Genomic DNA, 22981 nt, shown 5'->3' with positions numbered 1-22981 from the left:
GCCTTAGTTGTTCATTGATTGCTTTCTCATATGTCACTTGACCCTGGGGGCTTCAGCCAAGCCAGTGATCCCTTACTCAAGCCAGCAACCTTGGGCTCAAGCCCGCAATTTAGGCTTTAAGCAGCGACCATGGGGTCATGTCTATGATCCCACACTCAAGCCAGTGACCCCACACTCAAGCTGGTGAGCCTGCGCTCAAGCTGAATGAGCCCACTTTCAAGCTGGTGATCTCAGGGTTTTGAACCTGGGTCTTCAGCGTCCCAGGCTGATGCTCTATCCACTGCGCCACCACCTGGTCAGTGACTCTATTACATTTTTAGTCTAGTGTACATATTTTTCTGTTTATACCCAAAGCCTTATTAATCCTGTACCTAAAGTTAATTTCATGAAGAATACTTCTGAAATGTACCATTATTTATTTATTTTTAAATTGATTTTAGAGAGAGAGGAAGAGAAAGAGAAAAAGAGAAACATCAATTTGTTGTTTGCATTTATTGGTTGATTGTTGTATGTGCTCTGACTAGGAACTGAACCTGCAACTTGGGTGTATCAGTACAACACACTAACCAACTGAGCTACCTGGCCAGGGTATTGATTGTAGAGAGGAAGGAAGAGAGAAAGAAACAGACAGACAGAGAAACATCGACCTGTTGCTTCTTGTTTTTCAGTTAGGATTTTTCAAGAACTGTGATGATAGCTTTTCACATCATTTGTTTCTCATCCTTGGCCACCAAACTAAGTGAGCACTTTCTTCACTGTCTGATTGTATATGTGTAAACCAAAGGTGGAACTACTTCCCCAGTTGACCTTCTATGGTACAGATTCATATTTGAATTGTAAGGTACAAACACTGTCCCTTGACATGGCCTTCTCCTGGCCTGTCTTCTGGGCTTGGTCCCAGAACGCCTTAAATTTCTATTTTAGTGTTCGTGGTCCTGGCCTGTCTTTGTTTCTTATCTTTTAAATTGGGATAATAATGCTCAGCTCTGGTTTTACATCATAGCAAATTTTTGAAGGGTTAATGAGCTGGGCTTTCTTAGGTACTTTTAGATCCTTAGATGAAAGGTATCATTTAACCATAGTGGGCTTGTGCTGGGAGTGCCTTCCCAAAGAGCTCAAATTGCTTGTCAGACTATCTTCCATTTGTCCTCACACCATCCCTGGTAGGGCACTGGTGGGTGAGCATTATTACACTGGGGAACAAAATTTTTGTTGCATCCACAAAAACACTTGTTCTTACCTAATCCAAGTATGCTGATCTCAGATCTGACATTAGTTTTTCTCTGTAAGCTACAATTATTTTCAATTCAAGATTTTAGGTTTTCATCTTATTATAAAATTTTCAACATTTAGTTTAACATAATGAAGTAGAATGTCTGGGCATCATCTTTGTGAAAATACAATAATTTATATAATGCAGTAAATACACTAATACACTAAAAGATATGATTGCATCAGAATTTGTCTACAATTTCAAAATAGAACATATTAAAACACTTATTTTAATCATAAAATTTGCGCAAAACTTATTTAAATTTTATTCAAGCAAAAATTTGCATTTGTAGCTCTTGTGTTTGAGTACTTGTTGAGGACAATCTCGTTTGATGCTCCAGCAGTAGTCTGCTCATCACTAACAGCTCCAAGATTTTCGGGAAACTTATTAAGGTGACTGTTCAGGAAGTGAATCTTAACGCTCGTGTTACATCCAATGTCACAGAAAGCCAACAGCATCCTTTGAACCAGAAGTTCATAGTTTTCTGCTTTTTTGTTGCCAAGAAAGTTCTTTGTAGCTACCACAAAAGACTGCCATGCTGCTTTCTCCTCCTTATTCATCTTCCCGGCAAATTCTTCATCGCGTATGAGGGTTCGAATTTGAGGTCCATCGAATACCTGCTTTTATCTTCTCGAAAGACAGGCAGGAAAAGCAGAAATAATATGTTGAAAGCATTCACTTTCTTTATTCAAAGCCTGAACAGACTGCTTCATTAGGCCAAGTTTGATGTGAAGTGGGGGGAGAATGATCCTGTCTCGATTAACTACAGGTTCATTCACAATATTTTGCATCCCTACTTCCAGAGCTTCACATTTCAGCCACTCCTTCTGTGTCCAGTGTTTCTCCCGAGCTCGGCTGTCCCACAAAGTTTCACGAAAGCAAGGATACTTCGTGAAACCTCTCTGTTGTCCTAGCAGGAAATTTACTATTTTAAGATCCACACAAATGATCCAGTTATGCTCCTCATACTTCAGAAAGTTGAGGACAATTTTTATGTCATTATAATCTTCTCGCAGATAAGTTGAATAACCAATTGGAACCACTGAAAATAGGCAATATATACATGTGTCGCAAATGATGAAATATTGCGCCTTTGACGTTGAAGTGTGTAACAGCCACATATATAACAGAAGGTGTCAGGACTATTCTTACATTTATGCCTACTTGAAGAAGCCATTATTCAATCTTAAAACAAAATAAGAGGGTGTTTTTATCAGATAATAATTTTTCACATTTAAAAACAACTACAATTATGTAAAAGTGATGTTTGTAAAACATTAATTGCCTTGTGGTTATGTTCAATCCAAGAGTCGTTGCCCTTTAATTCCAATTTAAAAACCAATGCATGCCATTAACTGTAACAAAAAGAAATCAAAATTGCATAAAAACTAGAGCATGCACCAAAAAATGGGTTTCAGATTTGGAATCAGCGATGCTGAAATATATAGAAACAGTTCTAAAATCTCAAGCAACAGAAAATGAAAAGAAAATTGTTCCCCAGTGTTATTAAGTAAAAAATAGTGTTATTACTGTTACTTTTATCTGTAAGTAGAAGTGGGGGTAATTGTGAGAAACAGGAGTTGATCAAACAGATTATGGGAGAAAACACTGGAAAAACTTCAAAGTAGCATGCGTTTGCTATTCCTGTTTACTTTGGGCCGCAAAAGTCTAATTGCCATGCATGTAAACAATAGAAAACATTATTTCTGGGGGAGAAATAGGCCCTAATACTTGCATTAATTGAACACCAGTACTTATTTTCAGTTGTACCAGATTTATGTTCTAAGGGTTAGTTTAACTCAGGTACACCAAGAACAACGAGAAATTTCTCAGATTTTCTTTTTTTTTTTTTTTTTACAGAGACAGAGAGTCAGAGAGAGGGATAGACAGGGACAGACAGACAGGAACGGAGAGATGAGAAGCATCAATCATCAGTTTTTCGTAGCACATTGCGACACCTTAGTTGTTCATTGATTGCTTACTCATATGTGCCTTGACCCGCGGGCCTTCAGCAGACTGAGTAACCCCTTGCTCAAGCCAGCGACCTTGGGTCCAAGCTGGTGAGCTTTTGCTCAAACCAGATGAGCCCGCGCTCAAGCTGGCGACCTTGGGATCTCGAACCTGGGTCCTCGGCATCCCAGTCTGACGCTCTATCCACTGCGCCACCGCTTGATCAGGCTCAGACTCGGATATTTTGAATCGTCATTTTTTACTTCAAAACTGCATTTCCTATATTGAAGTCATATTGGACTGCAAATAGTTCACTGATGCTACCCAGCACATGTAGTAGATTTCTTTAAAGGAGAGACCTTCCGAGACAATGACATCTACTTTGTCTAAGGTTAAAAGAGAATGAGCTTCTCTGAGAAGCCAATTAGGCAGGAATCCCCACAGACTTGTCCTTACGCTGTTGAAGATTGTCCATTCATTCAGTTTTGTGGGTTGAGGTCACAGATACGAGAAGGTTCTTCTCTACCCTTCACTCTACCCCTGTCTGAGATTTTCAGTCTCATTTTTGCAGCCTAGTCACATGTGGAGTTGTTTCTTGTTGTTGATAATTGTCACAGGGCCCAGGAGGAAGGAGTGGATGGTCTGAAATAAATACAAGAAAAAAATGACCACAGTTGGCCTTTAAATCTAGCTGTTTGTTTCCCTTCAGTGTATACCACTACATTACTAGATATCAATACGTCCCTCTGTGTTCTACCTAGGAAATAAGCACGTGTAAACTAAAAAGGGGGGCCTTTACAGATCATGTGAGCAAGGGACAGCGGGATGGTTGGATTTTCCCTTGCAATTTTCTATCAGAGAAGCCTTGGTTTTGACCAGAAACCTTTTATTTTGATGGTCCACATTTCTCTCTTTACTTGTTTAATTTTCTAAAGGTGCTAGAGCCTTTAATAAAGGATAGCAGCTGTGTACATAATGCTTTTAAATTATCAAACTTCCTTAGGCTTTAAATTTTCTTAAATTGTTTAAATCAGTATTTATTACAGTTAAAGAACAAAAAGTTAGTTGAGTAAATCTAAAGATCTAATTGGCTTTACTGAGCCATCATGAACTGGGCAGCATTCCATATAGCAAGTAGAGCGGGGCTCCGACCGCAACACAGAAGGGTTTATAGGCAGGAGGAGGACGGGAGAGGAAATGAAGAAGTTATTAGCAAAGAAAAGATTGTTTCAGGCCAAGACATCTTTGGGGGCCCAAAGGGGATGGTAGGAGTCTTATCTTGTAGGTTATCTCCTAGTGCTAATCAAGAAATTTCAACTTCACTGCTTAACATTCACATTCCTGGGAGAGGCTGAAACTGCAATTGAGTATTAGTTTACTGTTGTGGGGGCTGATGACTCCATTTTGGGCCTATTTCTTTTTTAACATTATTTACAAGAGATATCACAAATACTGGCAGTCTTAAATTCTATCTTCGCTTTCTTATCAAATATTTGTAGCTTTGTGTAGCTGTTCATTGTTGTTTCTTTACAGCAGGCTTTTAAAAATGCTGATTTCCAACACAACAGGGCTCTATGAGTGTGTGTCAGAGAGAAATGTTTTCAGAAAGAAAATGGTTTAGGTTTCAAAATCCCCAAGGGAATTGTTATAAAACAGCAGAGCTGAGAAAAGACTCAACTTGATTTAAAAACCTTGACGTGATTCTTTTTTAATTTAAATTTTTTCTGTTAGGGCTTTTATTTTCAAAACAATAGACCACTTTGCTGTTCATGACTACTTTAGGCTGGAAAGAGCAACCAAGTTTCTTTTTCTTGTAGTTTAAACTTTTTTCTCATTTCTCATTCAGGTTCCTTAATTAAATGGAGCCATTTAGTTGATTTGTGTTTATTTTCAACCAGAATTCAATTAGATTTCTTCCAGTTGAACTAGAGCCAGTTAACTGTTATAATAGGTCCAGCTGACAGTGAAAGTAGGAATGAGGAGTGAAAGAATGAGTTTGTTTCGGTTTTTAGGATATGTGTGGGTGTGGGTCAGGCTTCCTTCCTCACTGTGACTTAAACAGACCATGCTTTAGGGCAGTGGTCCCCTACCCCCGGGCCGCGGACCAGTACCGGTCCATGGGCCATTTGGTACCGGTCCTCAGAGAAAGAATAAATAACTTACATTATTTCAGTTTTATTTATATTTAAGTCTGAACGATGTTTTATTTTTTAAAAATGACCAGATTCCCTGACTGTTACATCCGTCTAAGACTCACTCTTGACGCTTGTCTTGGTCACGTGATACATTTATCCGTCCCACCCTAAAGACTGGTCCGTGAAAATATTTTCTGACATTAAACCGGTCCGTGGCCCAAAAAAGGTTGGGGACCACTGCTTTAGGGGACATCACCTGTAGAAAGAGGCTGGAGAGTGCAGGGGTTAGAGTTAGGCTGCCTGGGTTTGAATCTCAGATTTTCTTTTTTTCTTTTTTACATTATGAATCTCAAGTTTCCACCATTTACTTGCTTGTATACCCTTGGGCAGTTACTTAAACCTTTTAAACTTCAGGTTCAGCTATAAAATGGGGGTTAATAATATCTACCTCTTGAGGTTCTGAGGTACAGTGGTGTAAGCACACATGCTGCCTGCAGCCTAAGTCTGGCACACATGCTTGCTCAGGAAATGTCGGCTGTGAAGATCTTTATTGTATTAGTGTTGGTAATATTATGTATGTGTTGTTTACCTTGGTCCCTTAATCTGTAACAATATTGGCATTAGGTAACTTTGATTTAAAAATCTCCTGTTATTGTTGTAGGTAGTTAGACAGACATGAGCAGAGCAAGGACCATGGGCCAGAAAGTCGCCAGGGTAGAAAGCTGCAAGTGCCTACGGATGAGTGAAAGAAGGACCTCATCCCCAGGGTAACCTTGCCTCCCCTAGAGCATATCACCGGTCATGCAGAGTAGACCCCGTGCCCTTTTTTTTCCCTAGCATGTTGCTAGTCATGTGAGGTAGATCCCCTTAGAGGGGGAATGAACAAGGGGGCCAGAGAATAGCTCTTTAGCACTAAATCCCCAGAACAGTGAAGTTCTGACCAGCATCAAGTACATCTAGCCCTCAGTAGTATTTCAGTTCCAGGCCCAGAAAAGCAGCAAAACCAGACAAGCAATGCCACAGCTGCCATTAGGACCAGCAGCATTGACTGATGATCCCCTGCCCCGGCACCGACCAATTAAAAACCACTGAAAGGACACACATCGAAAGTGATGAGTGTTCTATTGGGCTCTTCCTCTGAGACCTCCAGATAAATACCCTGAGGGCCAGGACTCAGCAGAGGTTGGGTATCTGAGTTGGTTAGAGTATCATCAGGATACGACAGGGTTGCGGGTTCATTCCCTGATCAGAGCACATATAGGAATCAACCCATGAATGCATAAATGGGTGGAAGAATAAATTGATGTTTCTTTCTCTCTATCTCCCTTCTTCTCTCTCTAAAATTAAAAAAAAAAAAAAAAAGACCCAGTGCAATTTGACTCTCTCTATGGAGCATGCCCACACCTTTCTCCACCCGCTTCCCCCAGGTATGTTTACCTCACCTTTAAGCTCCAAGGGCACTTTTGCCCCTGTAACTTGTTTCCTGTGCTCATTTCTCCTACTGTTCACTTCTTCTACCTCTGTGACTTTCTGAATAAACTTTCTTTTATAGTTTGAGTCTTGGTTCTGAATTCTTTCGTAGCCAGAAAAGTACAGAGGTTGCTGAACCGAGGTCCAGCTGACTCTACCAGTCTAGCCTCCGGTGGCATTTCACTGCCAACGTTATGATGCATTTGGGTTCATAAATTCTAAGTTTACATCGTAAAAAACACCATAAATAAAATAAAAAGACAAATGACATACTAAGGGGAAAATATATTTGCAATTTATAACACAAAGGGTTCATTTTCCTAATATATAGAGAACTGTTACTCAAAAACATGGACAGCTAGCTGTGAAGCTTTTTATGATAATATAATTCCACTTAATTGTGCTATAGATTTCATGTCTTTATCTTTTTAGTGAGAGAGGGACAGACAGGAAGGGAAAGAAAGGAGAAGCATCAACTCATAGTTGTGGCACCTTAGTTGTTCATTGATTGCTTCTCATATGTGCCTTGACCAGGGGGCTACAGCAGAGCCCAGTGACTCCTTGCTCAAGCTGGAAACCTTTGGTCTCAAGTCAGCGACCACGGGGTCATGTCGATGATCTCATGTTCAAACTGGTGAACTTGGGGTTTCGAACCTGGGTCCTCAGCATCACAGGTCGATGCTCTGTCCACTGCATCACCACCTGGTCAGGGCAGATTTTTATGTCTTTAATATACAGTGTGTCCATAAAGTCATGGTGAACTTTTGACCGGTCACAGGAAATCAACAAAAGATGATAGAAATGTGAAATCTGCATCAAATAAAAGGAAAACTCTCCCAGTTTCATACCTATTCAGTGCAGTTCGATGTGGGCTCACACACAGATTTTTTAGGGCTCCTTAGGTAGCTAGCTATCCTGTATAGCCTCTACAGACTCATCACTGACTGATGGCCTACCAGAATGGGGTTTCTCCACCAAACTGCCGGTTTCCTTCAACTGCTTATCCCACCAAGTAATGTTATTCCTATGTGGTGGCGCTTCGTTATAAACGCGCCGATATTCACGTTGCACTTTGGTCACGGATTTGAATTTAGCAAGCCACAGAACACACTGAACTTTCCTCTGTACCGTTCGCATCGCGACTGGCATGATCGTGGGCTGCTCCACTGTATACACGGTGTTACGTCATCATCTGCGCATGCGCACATGCTGCCACATCATCCTACAAAAACTGGGAGGGTTCTCCTTTTATTTGGTGCAGATTTCACATTTCTGTTGTCTTTTGTTGCTTTCCTGTGACCGGTCAAAAGTGCACCATGACTTTATAGACACACTGTATATTCTCAGCGAACCAGGAAAACCCTACATTGGAGAAGAGCTTCAGGCACACACTCCTAAACATATAGCCATGTATGTGTAAACATATCTAAATTTGTCTTGTTTTTCTCTATAAAATAGGTCCCTCTCAGAAATGTTTTGTTGCTATTAATGGTACCCTCATATAACCCATTTACCATGTTGTGGACGAAAAAGGGGCCACATCCTAAACCTGGCTAGCTCAGGGGAGGCCTGCGTGATAGGCCTCACAAACTCAGAGACCCAAAGTAACCACACAGGATGGTTTGAAATGAAACTTTCTAACTAAAAGTGAGTCATGGTGGGTATCATTTCCTTGTCCTGTAGCTTTCTTCTTCTTTTTTTTTTTTTTATAAAATGTTTCTTTTATTTATGATATTGTTTTCTTCAATTTATTTTTGTCTTCCTTTTCATTATAAAAATGTTTGTCACCTCAATTAAAAGGATCAGTCTGGCTGCTGCTTTGAGAATAGCCTGGGTGTGGAGTAACAGTTGGGGTGAGGGTAGCGAGGTGGCGGTGGTAAGTGCCAAGGCAGAGAGACCAGATAGGATGGAGGCTTTGCAGTAATGTAGGGGAGAGCAGGCCACAGTCTCCCACCAGAGCAGGAGACCACAGAACCCCTCATTGCTATTGTTAGTTTTTAAATTGTTAACTACTAACTATCCTGTGCCCACCAATGTGAAAGGAGTAAGTGTCTATCCATTTTACCAATCGCAGGGATTTCCCTGCTTTGCTTTCTCTCGCCTCCCTAATCAGTCATCAGTGGATTTCATGTAACCCCCTTATGTCTTCCCCTTTAAGTCTAATATATAACAAAAGGTACAAAACTGCCATTCTCTGGAGCATTTTTTCAATCTGTTGACATTTTGCTTCCTGGCAATTGTTGTCAGTTTGGCTCATAAAAATTCTTACAGGTTCAGACGTTTCTTATGTTGACTGTGTCATTTGTGATTTTTTTCTCTTTTTCTTCCTTTCTTCTCTTACCTGGAAAGTCACTGAATGTTTTCTGTGTTTCATTCATAGTATTTCACATGTCCAATATTTCCAGGCATACTACTAGTTAATACTTTAGTCAAGAGACATTTAACCTCTCTCTCAGGACCAAACTGCCACTCTAGTCTCCTTTTCTTTTTTTTTCTATTTTTCACTTCCCCAACCAGCACCACCCCCAGCTTCATTTTCCTAAAAAAGGTTTTCATCTTAGGCTACCAACCTACTCAGAAGCCTTCATTGGTCCTCCCACCCCCTAGAATGAAGTTTGACTTCTGAACTTTACCCTCAGACCCCTGAATCTGATTTACTGTCCTTATATCTCCAGCCTTATTCTTTCTCACTGCTTTCTAGGAAACCCTCTGAACATCTAACCTTGTTCACTTGGTGTGGCCCATCGTGCCCGTTTCTGCCTGCACTCTGCCCTCCCTTCTCCTCTTAGCTAAGTCTCGGGCTGTGCTTGGAGAGGGAAGTCAGAGGGAGGTCACTTTCCAGCTCTCACTGTGGTGTTTCCATCACTTGGAAATAGGCTGCTAATCTTTAAAAAGTAATTTGTTGAAAATATTAAAAGTTCCCTTTGAGTTTAGTTTTGTCTCATCTTTTATTGCTTCTTTGGTCATGTCTGCTTTGTACCTATAAGGTTGGTTTGCAAAATTGTAAATCTGTCCGTCTCACTGACGTGCTTTCACTTCAAATTAACATTCAGCAAAGGGATTAGCAGATAACCTTATCCGGCTGTATTTCTTTATACAAAATGGTGGATGTGGTTTGAACAGGCTACCAAAGCCAGGAAGAGGAGTTGATTGTTTAAATTAATGCAGGCAAGAGCTGATCACCTTTCTGAAAGACAAGACAGTGCAGCACACAAACTTTAAATAGATCTTTGGGGTCAAGTTGATGTCATATTGAAGAATCGATATTTATGGGGTTTTATAAGTTAGCTTATAATGAACCCTAGGCATTTTGCCAGGTCATTAGTTGCAGGAAGAGGAAAGGTGACAGTGGCTGATGTTCATGGCTGTAGAGGTTGTATAAAACTAAGAGAAGAGACAGTCACTTTGAGATGTGCAAAGGTCCTATCCTTAGGTTCTACTCAAACATTGTTGGGTGTGTGTATTGAAAAGCTTTATTGAAAAAAAAAAGCTTTATTGGGATCTTACTGACATTTTGAGAAAGAGCAACAATTGCATCCTAATAGAAGAAGGTAAGCCTTTTCTTCTTTGACACTCTTTATCCTGAGCAGTATGGCTTAGTTTTCCTGGGATGAATTCTGATGTCATTTTGGATTCTGCCTTATAAGTGTGTTCATCACAAGAGCAGGTCTCTCTCAGAGTTCAGCTCATCCTTCCTCTGACACACTGAAAGTTTTTAAAGTGAAGAATTGTAGTGGCCTGACCTGTGGTGGCGCAGTGGATAAAGCGTCGACCTGGAAATGCTGAGGTCGCCGGTTCGAAACCCTGGGCTTGCCTGGTCAAGGCACATATGGGAGTTGATGCTTCCAGCTCCTCCCCCCTTCTCTCTCTCTGTCTCTCTCTCCTCTCTGTCTCTCTCTCCTCTCTAAAAATGAATAAATAAAATAAAAAAATATTAAAAAAAAAAAAAAAAAAAGAATTGTAGTGAAGAGCATCTACTGTAGGATGCCGGCCTGAATCCAAGTCTTCCGAAAGGTTTTTGATAACTATTATCATTTATACTTGTTATATTATTATTATTATTTTTTTAAAGAACAATTAAAAAAAATTTTTTTTTAAATTTTATTTATTCATTTTAGAGAGGAGAGAGAAAGGGATAGAGAGAGACAGACAGGGAGAGAGAGAGGAGAGAGAGACAGAGAGAGAAGGTGGGGAGGAGCTGGAAGCATCAACTCCCATATGTGCCTTGACCAGGCAAGCCCAGGGTTTCGAACTGGCGACCTCAGCATTTCTAGGTCGACGCCTTATCCACTGCACCACCACAGGTCAGGCTATACTTGTTATATTATTTAATAGAAGTGTTGCTCTGGCTGTTTTTTATGTGTAACTGTTCTGTATTCTTCACTGGGTTGTCAGAATAATTTGTCAGGAATGTTATCTTGTATTTATTTTAGTCAGTGCTTCTAATAAATGTTGTTGCCTAGATAGGGGAATGTATTATACCAAATTTTATCCTGGCTGTAACAAAACTAGGCTCCTACATGACTGAAAGTCATAGTAGCAACTCTGTTAGGCCCTATGAATTAGGGTATGTTTTGTTACAAGTTCTTGGTCATATCTGCTCAATAGATATTTTGGAATTAACTTTTCAGACCTCTTTCTCTAGCACATTTTGTTGGAGGAGGCTTTCAGATTAGTCAGAGAGAAGAGCTGCTGTTCTTTCTCACTCTTGCCCCCCCCCCAGTTCACTTTTTTTATTTAAATTTACTTGTTCTTTATTTTTATTTTTTATTTTTTTTGTATTTTTCTGAAGCTGGAAATGGGGAGAGACAGTCAGACAGACTCCCGCATTCGCCCGACCGGGATCCACCCTGCACGCCCACCAGGGGGCGATGCTCTGCCCCTCCGGGGCGTCGCTCTGTTACGACCAGAGCCACTCTAGCGCCTGAGGCAGAGGCCACAGAGCCATCCCCAGCGCCCGGGCCATCTTTGCTCCAATGGAGCCTCGGCTGCGGGAGGGGAAGAGAGAGACAGAGAGGAAGGAGAGGGGGAGGGGTGGAGAAGCAGATGGGCGCATCTCCTGTGTGCCCTGGCCGGGAATCGAACCCAGGACTTCTGCACGCCAGGCCGACGCTCTACCACTGAGCCAACCGGCCAGGGCCTCCAGTTCACTTTTGAGAATAAATTCTGAAAAGAAAAAGCATGAGAGGTTTGTTGAGAAATTGAAGTTTAATATTTCCATTTGTAATTTTCTTTAGATATTCATTCTGGGTTTTTATTCTTCCTTTTCAGCTGTTTGAGAACTTCTCCTTTGGTACCCTAAAGCTTAATTCAATACACATCTCTCAGAGGTTCACAGTAGACAGCTTTGGAAACTACGCCTCTTGTGGACAAATCGACTTCTCCTGAGGTGGATCTTGGGAAGCACTAGGGGTTGAACATCGTCACAAGGTGCTGAGGGAAAGTATCTTCATTGTAATTGTCAGGGAGGGATGTGAAAGTTGGATGCTGACTTTCCTGGGTGGTTCCCCATGGACTCGGTAGTCTCTTTGGGGGTTGTCTAGTCAGACCGTCAGCTGAGATGGTTGCAGATACAAGGAGAACTGTGCGTGTAATCATTGGCTTGTTCATCTTTTGCAGGGTCTACTTTTCTTTCCGAAGCTCTTTTCTGGAAATGTACCTCTGAAGCCTGTTGGAGCTCAGATTCACAGTATTTCTCATATACCTACGGATTTTGCCCCAGCCATTAAAGTCATTGGTATTAATAGTTTAAAAGAGAATTAAAGCTGTGTAGTTTTATTATTCTCTTCCTCTGAATATGAAACCTGTAATTTTTAGAAGGTTTGATTTTTTCCCCCTTCCCCTTGTATCTTAAATTTTTGTGTGTGTGATAAAAATAAGCATTTATTGAACACATACTATGGGCCAGGCATGTGCTAAGGGTGTACATATTACTATATTTAATAATATTACTAAATTATTATTACACTTATTGTTAATATTATTATCACTGGCAGCACTATGAGGGAGGTACTAATACAATTCCCATTTTACATATGTAGAAACTGGTCAGGTAACTAGCTGAAGGTCACATAACCGGGCAATGGATAGTGCCAGGATCTGAACCCAGGCAATCTGGACTCTTCAACACTGCTAAGGTGCTGGCCTACAGCAGGGCTAGAGAGAGGCCAGGCACAGAGAGTGGGAACTGCGGGGTTACAGCTCTCCCACACTCTCCTAGGACCAAGCAGGAGGCTGTCCACTCTGGATACAGGACTCACACAGTGCTTTGAGAACCTGGGCTTCTTTTTTTTTTTGTCTTTTTCTGAAGCTGGAAATGGAGAGAGACAGTCAGACAGACTCCCGCATGCGCCCGACCGGGATCCACCCGGCACGCCCACCAGGGGGTGACGCTCTGCCCACCAGGGGGCGATGCTCTGCCCCTCCAGGGGGTCGCTCTGTTGCGACCAGAGCCACTCTAGCGCCTGGGGCAGAGGCCAAGGAGCCATCCCCAGCACCCGGGCCATCTTTGCTCCAATGGAGCCTCGGCTGCGGGAGGGGAAGAGAGAGACAGAGAGGAAGGAGAGGGGGAGGGGTGGAGAAGCAGATGGGCACTTCTCCTGTGTGCCCTGGCCGGGAATCGAACCCGGGACATTTGCACGCCAGGCCAACGCTCTACCACTGAGCCAACTGGCCAGGGCGAGAACCTGGGTTTCTTATGCATGCTTCCTTGTACACAAAATTTTAGTTACTACCTAAGATTTTATTGTAAAAAACACAGAACATAAAATTTACCATCTTGGGCCTGGCCAATTAGCTCAGTAGTAGAGTGTCAGCCCGGTGTGTAGATGTCCTGGGTCAATTCTCAGTCAGGGCACACAGAAGAGGCAACCATCTGCTTCTTTACTCCTGCCCATCCTCCCCCTCCTTTTTCTCTCCCTCTCTCTCTTACACACTCTCTCTCCCTTCCACTCTCTCTCTCTCTCTCTCTTCCCGTAGCCATGGCTTGATTTGTTCGAGAGAGTTGGCTTTGGGCACTGAGGATGGCTTTGTGGCCTCCTTCTCAGACACTAAAAAAAGCTCCGTTGGAGCAACAGAGCAGATGGGCTGAGCATCACCCCCTAATGGGCTTGCCAGGTGGATCCTGGTCTGTCTCTGCCTCCCCTCCTCTCACTGAATTGAAAAATAAGTTTACCATCTTAACCATTTTTAAGTGTACATTTTAGGCCCTGGCCGGTTGGCTCAGTGGTGGAATGTCGGCCTGGTGTGCAGGAGTCCCGGGTTCAATTCCCGGCCAGGGCACACAGGAGAAGCGCCCATCTGCTTATCCGCCCTTCCCCCTCTCCTTCCTCTCTGTCTCTCTCTTCCCCTCCTGCAGCCGGGGCTCCATTGGAGCAAAGTTGGCCCAGGCACTGAGGATGGCTCTATGGCCTCTGCCTCAGGTGCTAAAATGGCTCTGGATGCAACAGAGCGACGCCCCTGATGGGCAGAGCATCGCCCCCTGGTGGGCATGCTGGGTGGATCCCGGTCAGGCGCATGCGGGAGTCTGTCTGACTGCATCCTCGTTTCCAGCCTCAGAAAAATAAAAAAATAAAATAAAAAAATAAGTATACATTTTCATCTTGCAAGACTGAAACTCTGTCCATTAAACAGCTCCCCTTTTCCCTCTCCCCAAGGCTCTGGCACCTACCCTTTTACTTCTGCCTTTATGAATCTGACTGCTATAGATACCTCATAGAAGTGGAGTCATACAGTATTTGTCTTTTTGTGATTGGCTTATTCTATTTAATATAGTCTTCAAGGTTCATCCATGTTGTAACATTGACAGAATTTCCTTCCTTTTTAAGGCTGAGTAATATTTCATTGTATATATATATGCCACATTTTGCTTATCCATTCATCCATTGTGAACATTTGGGTTCCCTGACATCTTGGCTTTTTAGTGCTGTATGAACATATGAAATATCTCTTCATGACCCTGCTTTCAATTCCTTACTACACAGAATTTTATCTTTAGCAAAATAACTGTTAAAACTTTTACTTTTTACTTTGATCTGTCCTTTTTTTTCTGATGTTAGTATGTTTTTAACATTTGTTACATTCCTTCCTTCACCCTACCTCACCTCGCCACGGAAGCAGTTGCCCATTTATGTTTTTCTCAGGGCAGTGGCAGGAGAAGCAGTGGTATAGCAGGGCTGTGGCAGGCTCCCTGGGAAAACGTGGGCTGCAGAGCTGCGTGGTCCTTGCCGCAGACCAGCAGAGGAGGGGCTCTCGGTGCAGCCCTGCTCCCCCAACAGTGCTGCTCTCATCACTGGGAGCTCTTCCCATCCCTCTCACCTTTCGTGTTGTGACACTCCCCTCCCCTCCTCCAGCCTTTATCCCTCCGTGTTGTCTCTTTGTTCCTCTGTCCTTCATTCCTTATTCTTATCTTGCTTCTTACTTTCTTCTGTTTAAGAAATTTGTTTCTGGACACTGTGTGTCAAGGTTACTATATAGTGAGGGTTATATATACACAACACTCAGATTTGTTTACCACTGTGACTATACAGATCATTTGTGAATAAACAAATTTCTAAAAATAACTGTGTTCTCTAGTATTCTAATGCAGTTTTATGGTTGAGCCCCTTAGTGTGTGTTTGGGATACAGTGTTGCCATCGTTCACTTACTGGCAGAGCTGCATCATTAATCAGAACTCACGTACTGGTGCCTGTAGGTTTGGTTTTCCCGAAACACTTTGTACTAGTAATATTCATTTTTTATTTAAGTTAAGATTTCACCATGCTTACCTCTGATTGTTAGATGGCACCTGGGAAGGAGTGCTCCCAGAGGTAGTTTTGAATAGGGAAGTCGACCTCAGGGTTCAATGTCCTCATCTCATCTTGGTGCTACTTCTGTTTTACTGGTTTCTTTCTGACAGCTGCCTCTGGGCCACCTTGGCAGGAGGGAACGATGTCAGAGATTTATGACTTGGGTTTTTAATAAATTAAATTTTTTTGTGTGTGTTTGGAAAATGTAACTATATATTAAATACTAAATTGTTACTAAAATTGGAAAATCTGTTATTTAGAATTTAGAGGTAACTATTTAAGGACATACTGTATTGTTAAGTAATTTTTCACAAATAATTTGTTCTTTCAGTCTCATTCTCATGACTGACTGTACAGTGGATTTTTCCAGAGGCTACACGACATAGTAATTATCTCTCTGATGGTTAATGGAGCATGTGCTTTTGTATTTTTGTGTGTTCTAGAATTTTATAAGTTGGTAGGTATTGGTAGAATTGGGAAATTTTTAAATTTATCTTTAATATTTTCTTTCTAGAATTCTGTAGACAAATTTTTGAGACTCTATATCTCTAAAGAAAATAGTTTTAACTGCTGTTGAAGTTAAATATATATTTAACTATATAATAATAATATTTGACTATATAATCTATATAAACATATAGACTATATAAATATATATGGAATAACAGGTAATTCTAATATAGAACTTGTGTGAAAATGCAACAGTGGTAGAAAGCAAATGATTTTTAATGGAGCTAAGAGTTTCTCAAGATTCAGGGTCCCCTCTCACCAAATTGTAATGGGGTATATGTTGGAGGACTTGCTACTGTGTTTGTAGTCAGATCTCCCTTAATATTACCACTTTCCAATTCATTAAAATAGAGTTAAATTGCATCTAACATTGTTACAGCTGGTTTTTGAAGCCCCGATTTCACTCTCAATTCTAGAAGAGGAAGAGGGAAAATGAATTTCTCACCCTGATCATTACGTAGTCTGTGTCGTTAAATTATGAACTTTGTTAGGGAGAATAATTTTGATTTTTTTTTTTTTGGAGAGAGCATATTAAGTTACCCCCAAATGATCTCCATACTCATGGTAGAGACATGCTAAATATTATTAACAACATTTACTTTATTTTTTAATGTTTTTAAGTGAGAGGAGGGGAGATAGTCTCCTGCATGCGCCCTGACTGGGATCTACCTGGCAGTCCTCCATCTTGGGTTGATGCTCAGACAGCTTCCTTGGTGCCCAGGACTGATGCTTGAACCAGTTGAGCCCCTGGCTGCGAGAGGGGAGAGAGTGAGAAAGGGGAGAAGGAGAGGAAGAGAAGCAGATGGTTGCTTCTCTTGTGTGCCCTGACTGGGGATCAAACCTGGGACGTCTCTATGCTGGGACAATGCTCTATCCACTGGGCCAACCAGCTAGGGCTAATATTTATTTTTAAGTGAGTTCCAAAGTTTGGATAGTGATGAGAATCCAGCTTCATGATGACACAAAGCTTGGTTCTTACACTGTGCTTTTTTCCTGGAGTGAAAGGAAACCTGATGGCACGGAGGCGCACTGCCTTGAGGAGCATCTCTTATTTTCTCTTTTGACGCCTCAGAGGTAGATAGCCACGCCCAGGGATGCTGTGGGTAAGAGAAGGGCTGCTGTTGTGGTTATTTTTATTAATCTTTTTTTCTGTTGTTTTTAATAAAGTGTTTTTTAAACAAATATATGGTAAGTTCACTTTGTGAAAAATCATCAGGTTATATACATTATATGCTTTTTTCAATGTATATGTTATACTTTAAATATTTGTTATAAAATAAGTGTCATCATTCAGAGGTTACTACTCTATGCATTTAAGCACATATTACATTGTTAAACAATTTTCCACAAATAATAACAGCTTATATTAAACACTCATTTGTCATTTATTTGTGTTTTAACTCATTTGTGTGTGTGTGTGTGTGTGTGTGTGTGTGTGTGTGTGTGTGTGATAGAGAGGGACAGATAGGGACAGACCGACAAGAAGGGGGAGAGAGCCCTGGCCGGTTGGCTCAACGGTAGAGCGTCGGCCTAGCGTGCGGAGGACCCGGGTTCGATTCCCGGCCAGGGCACACAGGAGAAGCGCCCATTTGCTTCTCCACCCCTCCGCTGCGCCTTCCTCTCTGTCTCTCTCTTCCCCTCCCGCAGCCAAGGCTCCATTGGAGCAAAGATGGCCCGGGCGCTGGGGATGGCTCTGTGGCCTCTGCCTCAGGCGCTAGAGTGGCTCTGGTCGCAACATGGCGACGCCCAGGAGGGGCAGAGCATCGCCCCCTGGTGGGCAGAGCGTCGCCCCTGGTGGGCGTGCCGGGTGGATCCCGGTCGGGCGCATGCGGGAGTCTGTCTGACTGTCTCTCCCTGTTTCCAGCTTCAGAAAAATGAAAAAAAAAAAAAAAAAAAAAAAAAAAGAAGGGGGAGAGATGAGAAGCATCAGTTCTTCGTGTGGCTCCTTGTTCTCCTTAGTTGCTCATTGATTGCTTTCTCATTTATGCCTTGACCTGGGGCTGCAGCAGAGCAAGTGACCCCTTGCTCAATCCAGCAATCTTGGGGTTTTGAACATGGGTCCTCTGCGTCCCAGTCTGACACTCTATCCACTGCACCACCGCCTGGTCAGGCTATGTTTTAACTCATTTAGTCTTCGCAGTAGTCCATTTCAGTTAGTATTATCATTATCCTTATTTTATAAACTGAGGCTTAACAAAGTAAAGAAATTTGCCAGAGGTCATATGGCTTGTACCATTGGTTCTGTCTATCTATCTATCTATCTATCTATCTATCTATCTATCTATCTAGTGAGAAGAGGAGAGATAGTGAAACAGATTCCCGCATGTGCCTCAACTGGGACCCACCCAGCAACCACCTGTCTTGGGCAGATGCTCGAATCAACTGAGCTATTTTTATTGCCTGAGGCTGATGTGCTCAGACCAATGGAGCTACATTGACAGGACTTGACACTCAAACCAATTGAGCCGCGGACTGTGGGAGGAGAGTAGAGGGAGAGAAGGGTGAGAAAGAGGGGGAGAGAAGCAGATGGTCGCTTCCCTTGTGTGCCTTGACTGAGGATTGAACCTAAGACGTCCATATGCCCAGTCAGTGCTCTATTCACTGAGCCAACTGGCCAGGGCATCATTGGTTCTTAAAGTGTGTCCTCCGGGGAGTCCCTTAGAACCTTTTTTTTTTTTTTTGTATTTTTCTGAAGCTGGAAATGGGGAGAGACAGACAGACTCCTGCATGCGCCCGACCGGGATCCACCCGGCATACCCACCAGGGGCAACGCTCTGCCCACCAGGGGGCGATGCTCTGCCCCTCCGGGGCATCGCTCTGCCGCGACCAGAGCCACTCTAGCGCCTGGGGCAGAGGCCAAGAAGCCATCCCCAGCGCCCGGGCCATCTTTGCTCCAATGGAGCCTTGGCTGCGGGAGGGGAAGAGAAAGACAGAGAGGAGGGAGAGGGGGAGGGGGTGGAGAAGCAAATGGGCGCTTCTCCTATGTGCCCTGGCCGGGAATCGAACCCAGGTCCCCCGCACGCCAGGCCGACCCTCTACCGCTGAGCCAACCGGCCAGGGCCCCTTAGAACCTTTTAAGTGTGTGTGTGAGCTTCACACTATTTTCATAAAACTAGTAAGGTATTATTTGCCTTCTTCACTCTCATTCTCTCTTGAATGTACAATGGAGTTTTCCAGAGGCTACCTAGTGTAGTGACATCATCACTGTGATGGTTAATGCCATATGTGGTTGTATATTTTTGTGTTTTCTAGAATTTGTAAGTTGGAAAATTTAGGATATAAATACATGTTTTTAGAGATGAACTCAGTTTTCTTTCAGTATTTCTAATGTGCTCTTACTAGCTATTTTCAATTTTAGCTGCTAGTATGGGCTGGATAATGTCTCCTGAGAATTCATATGTTGAAGCCCTCACTCCCAGTTGCCTCATAATGTGACTGTATTTGGAGATAAGGTCTTTAAAGAGATAATTAAGCTAAAATGAGGCTGAGGCTGTTAAACTGGGTCCTAATGCAATCTGACTGGTGTCGTTATAAGAAGAGAAAATGTGGATACACAAACATCAGATATATGCATAGACAGAAGAACAGTGTGACACAGTGGCACAGGTAACCATGTGCAAACCAGAAAGAGAGGCTCAGTAAAAAAGCAAACCTACCAACACCTTAATCTTGAACTTCAGCCTCCATAACTTTAAGAAAATAAATCTGTTGTTTAAGCCACCCAGTCTGTGGCATTTTATGGCAGCCCTAGTGTTAATACACTTGCTATAGTGCAGAAGCTAAGCTACCTGTCATCTTTTGAGCAGGACATTAAAGAGATTTGCAAAAATGTAAAACAGTGTTACTCATCAGTAATTTTTAGGGGGAAATATAGTTTTTTATATAATATATTATTTTGTTAATATGTAATAGACTCAGCCCTGGCCGGTTGGCTCAGCGGTAGAGCGTCGGCCTAGCGTGCGGAGGACCCGGGTTCGATTCCCGGCCAGGGCACACAGGAGAAGCGCCCATTTGCTTCTCCACCCCTCCGCCGCGCTTTCCTCTCTTTCTCTCTCGTCCCCTCCCGCAGCCAAGGCTCCATTGGAGCAAAGATGGCCCGGGCGCTGGGGATGGCTCTGTGGCCTCTGCCCCAGGCGCTAGAGTGGCTCTGGTCGCAACATGGCGACGCCCAGGATGGGCAGAGCATCGCCCCCTGGTGGGCAGAGCGTCGCCCCTGGTGGGCGTGCCGGGTGGATCCCGGTCGGGCGCATGCGGGAGTCTGTCTGACTGTCTCTCCCTGTTTCCAGCTTCAGAAAAATGGAAAAAAAAAAAAAAAAAAAAAAAAAAAAAAAAAAGAAATATGTAATAGACTCATTTCTAAATAAATATTTTTAAAATTATTCATTTAAAAAAATTTAGAGCAGTTTTAGATTCACAGCAAAATTGAAAGGAAGGTTTAGTTTTATTTTCAAGTATAGCAAACTAGAGCCAAATCTGTATTTCACATAAACAAAAGTTCTTTGGGGTCCTCAATAATTTTTGAGCGTCCAGGACTCCTAAGACCATAAAGTTTGAGAACTGCTGTACTACACTAATACTTCCTTCCAAGGTATGATATTATACATGAGATATAATGAGCTTTTCTTAGCAAAATGTAGTGGATCATATTAGCTGTCATGGGATACATATCTACATCATTTTTATTTCTGCACAGTAGTTCATTGTGTATATTATAACTTAACTAGTTGGTCCCTGACTAATGGACAGTGAGCTGATTTCCAGGTTTGGCTATTTAAACAATTCTGGATTGGACATTTTTGTGCATTTGTCTTTCATACCTGTGAGGTCATCTAGAAATGGGATCAAATGGTTTTGATGTGGTTAAATTTGAGTTCCTTATTTGTCAACTAAGGTTTCCCCATTTTGTATTGCTAGATATGAAATTTAGGAAAATGAATAAAACTTATGCACCATTTGACAAATAGCCCAGTTTTGGGGCCCTTTGGTTTGAAAGGCTGAGCCACTAGTAGTTCTCTCAAAATTTAGGAAAACTGTTTCTTCATTATAAGCTATAATTATTGCCCATTTACTACAACTCTTACCTGTCATGTAGAAATCTACATCAGAAGTAGCTTTACTATTGGTTTAATAGTCCTTGATTGGCGGTGATTTGCTTTTAGCACAGGGCTAATAATGTCTGGCTTGCAAGTGCTGCTGAAGGCAAGTCTCATTGGGGGAGCTGCCCAGGAGTGTGGGAAACATTTTGACCTTCAAAGCTCTAGTTAGCTCAGTTGGTCAGAGCATTGTCCCGAGGTACCATGGTTGTGGGTTTGATCCCCAGTCAGGGCACATACAAGAATCATCTAATGAATGCATAAATAAGGAACAACAAATCAGCATCTCTCTGTTTCTCTGTCTCTAAAATAAATAATTTTTAAAAAGGTCTGGGAACAGCTGTTGTCTTGTTTGATGGGCATCTTGTCAAGCCTTTCCATACTCATTCTGGGAAATTTTGGTGATATCTAGGATCTACCTCCTCAGTGCCTTGGAGACTAGGATTGAGATGGTGGGAAAAGATGGCAACTTTTACATCTTCAGAACTATGGGATATTATAGCCTTCTCTTCCCAACCTCAGGGTAGAACTAAACTTTTTAAAATGTTCACTATTCCCAGACATAGTATGTAATTTTTCACAGCAATCTTCTGAGATAGTAGGTATTATCATTAATTTATAGATAGGAAATAGTTAATAGGCCCAGAACCCAGGTAGTGAGAGTCCACCCCCACTCTACATGACAACAAACTGTATTCTTCCTCTATACAACCCACCCAAGCTGCTTATTTACTATGAGATGAAGACTTCAGTGGCCATGTCCTCATTGCAGCACCATTTCTAAGTCCAATACAAAGGACAAAGAGAACATGGAAAGAGACCTATTGTTTTGCTTTCCTAAAGGAACCCCAGCCCAAGCCATCTGCGCATTCAGAATTCCCCGGCCAAACTCAGTGACTGTGAACCTTATAATCTGTGTTTTTTTCCCTACTGATTAAGATCATGTTTTTTTATTGTCTTTGATTTTTTTTTAAAGATCAGAGCAGCCAAGTTTTTTTTTTCTTTCTTTTTTTTAATAAAAACACAATCTAGGGCTTGGGTCCCAAAAGTTCCATGTTTTGTCCTATCGGATGATCTGTTTCCTCTGCAATTTATTTGTAATGTAAACCTCACTTTAGTTCTGCTCTGATACTGGGACTGTGCCCAGCCTTCCCAGCTGGTATGTCAACACATTTCTACAGGCAGTGATAAGGGTCACAATTTTAACAAAAACCTAAACACTTCAAACAAAACCAGCCCCTCCATCACACCCCCTTCCCCAGTGGCTTATTAAAATAAACTTGAAGTCAAAACCATGAGCAAATGTGCCTTTTCCAAATTTGCAGTCTTAAGGCCGATGAATGGTCAGACATTTGCCTTTTAGGGTTGTCCTAGGAAGAGCTAACAAAGGGGATGACAGCCCTTAAACAGCTTCTTGGGGAGGAGGATATCTGCCTCTGTTTTACCAGCCATTCAGTGATCAGGTTTTCTATTGAAAGAGCATGTGGGGCTGGGGAGCAATAGTTCTGAAGCAGCCAGTTGTTACATGACTTTTGTCTTCACGAAGCTACCCATTACTGTAAAGCCATAATTCACAGGAAGCCAGCTGTCAGGGCTGTGGCACTGGCCCCTCGGAGTGGGAGGCAAGGGGAAAGAGTGTCAGTGGCCAAATTCCCCTTTAGACACCTGAGCCTGACTGGCTTTGTAACTGGAGAGTTTTGTGTCTTCTTTCATCTTCCCTGGGGAGACTCCCCCCACCCCCACCCTCACCCCTCTCTTCTTGC

General features: G+C 42.3%; 1 protein-coding gene across 2 annotated transcripts in view; it reads left to right on the top strand.

The window, feature by feature from the left end:
* ASCC1 (activating signal cointegrator 1 complex subunit 1) overlaps positions 1–12217 on the top strand; it is a 110393-nt gene extending 98176 nt beyond the window's left edge. For both annotated transcript variants that reach the window (XM_066348622.1, XM_066348621.1), the window contains exon 10: positions 12100–12217. In XM_066348622.1, the coding sequence (XP_066204719.1) occupies positions 12100–12216 (117 nt within the window). In that variant the 3' untranslated portion in view covers position 12217. The remainder of the gene's footprint in view (positions 1–12099) is intronic.
* The last annotated feature ends 10764 nt before the right edge of the window (positions 12218–22981 follow it).

Source organism: Saccopteryx leptura, chromosome 9 (assembly GCF_036850995.1).
Source record: "Saccopteryx leptura isolate mSacLep1 chromosome 9, mSacLep1_pri_phased_curated, whole genome shotgun sequence".
In the NCBI taxonomy this organism is placed as follows: Eukaryota; Metazoa; Chordata; class Mammalia; order Chiroptera; family Emballonuridae; genus Saccopteryx; species Saccopteryx leptura.
Note: the sequence above shows the minus strand (reverse complement) of the source record. Positions and strands in the feature narration are given on the sequence as shown.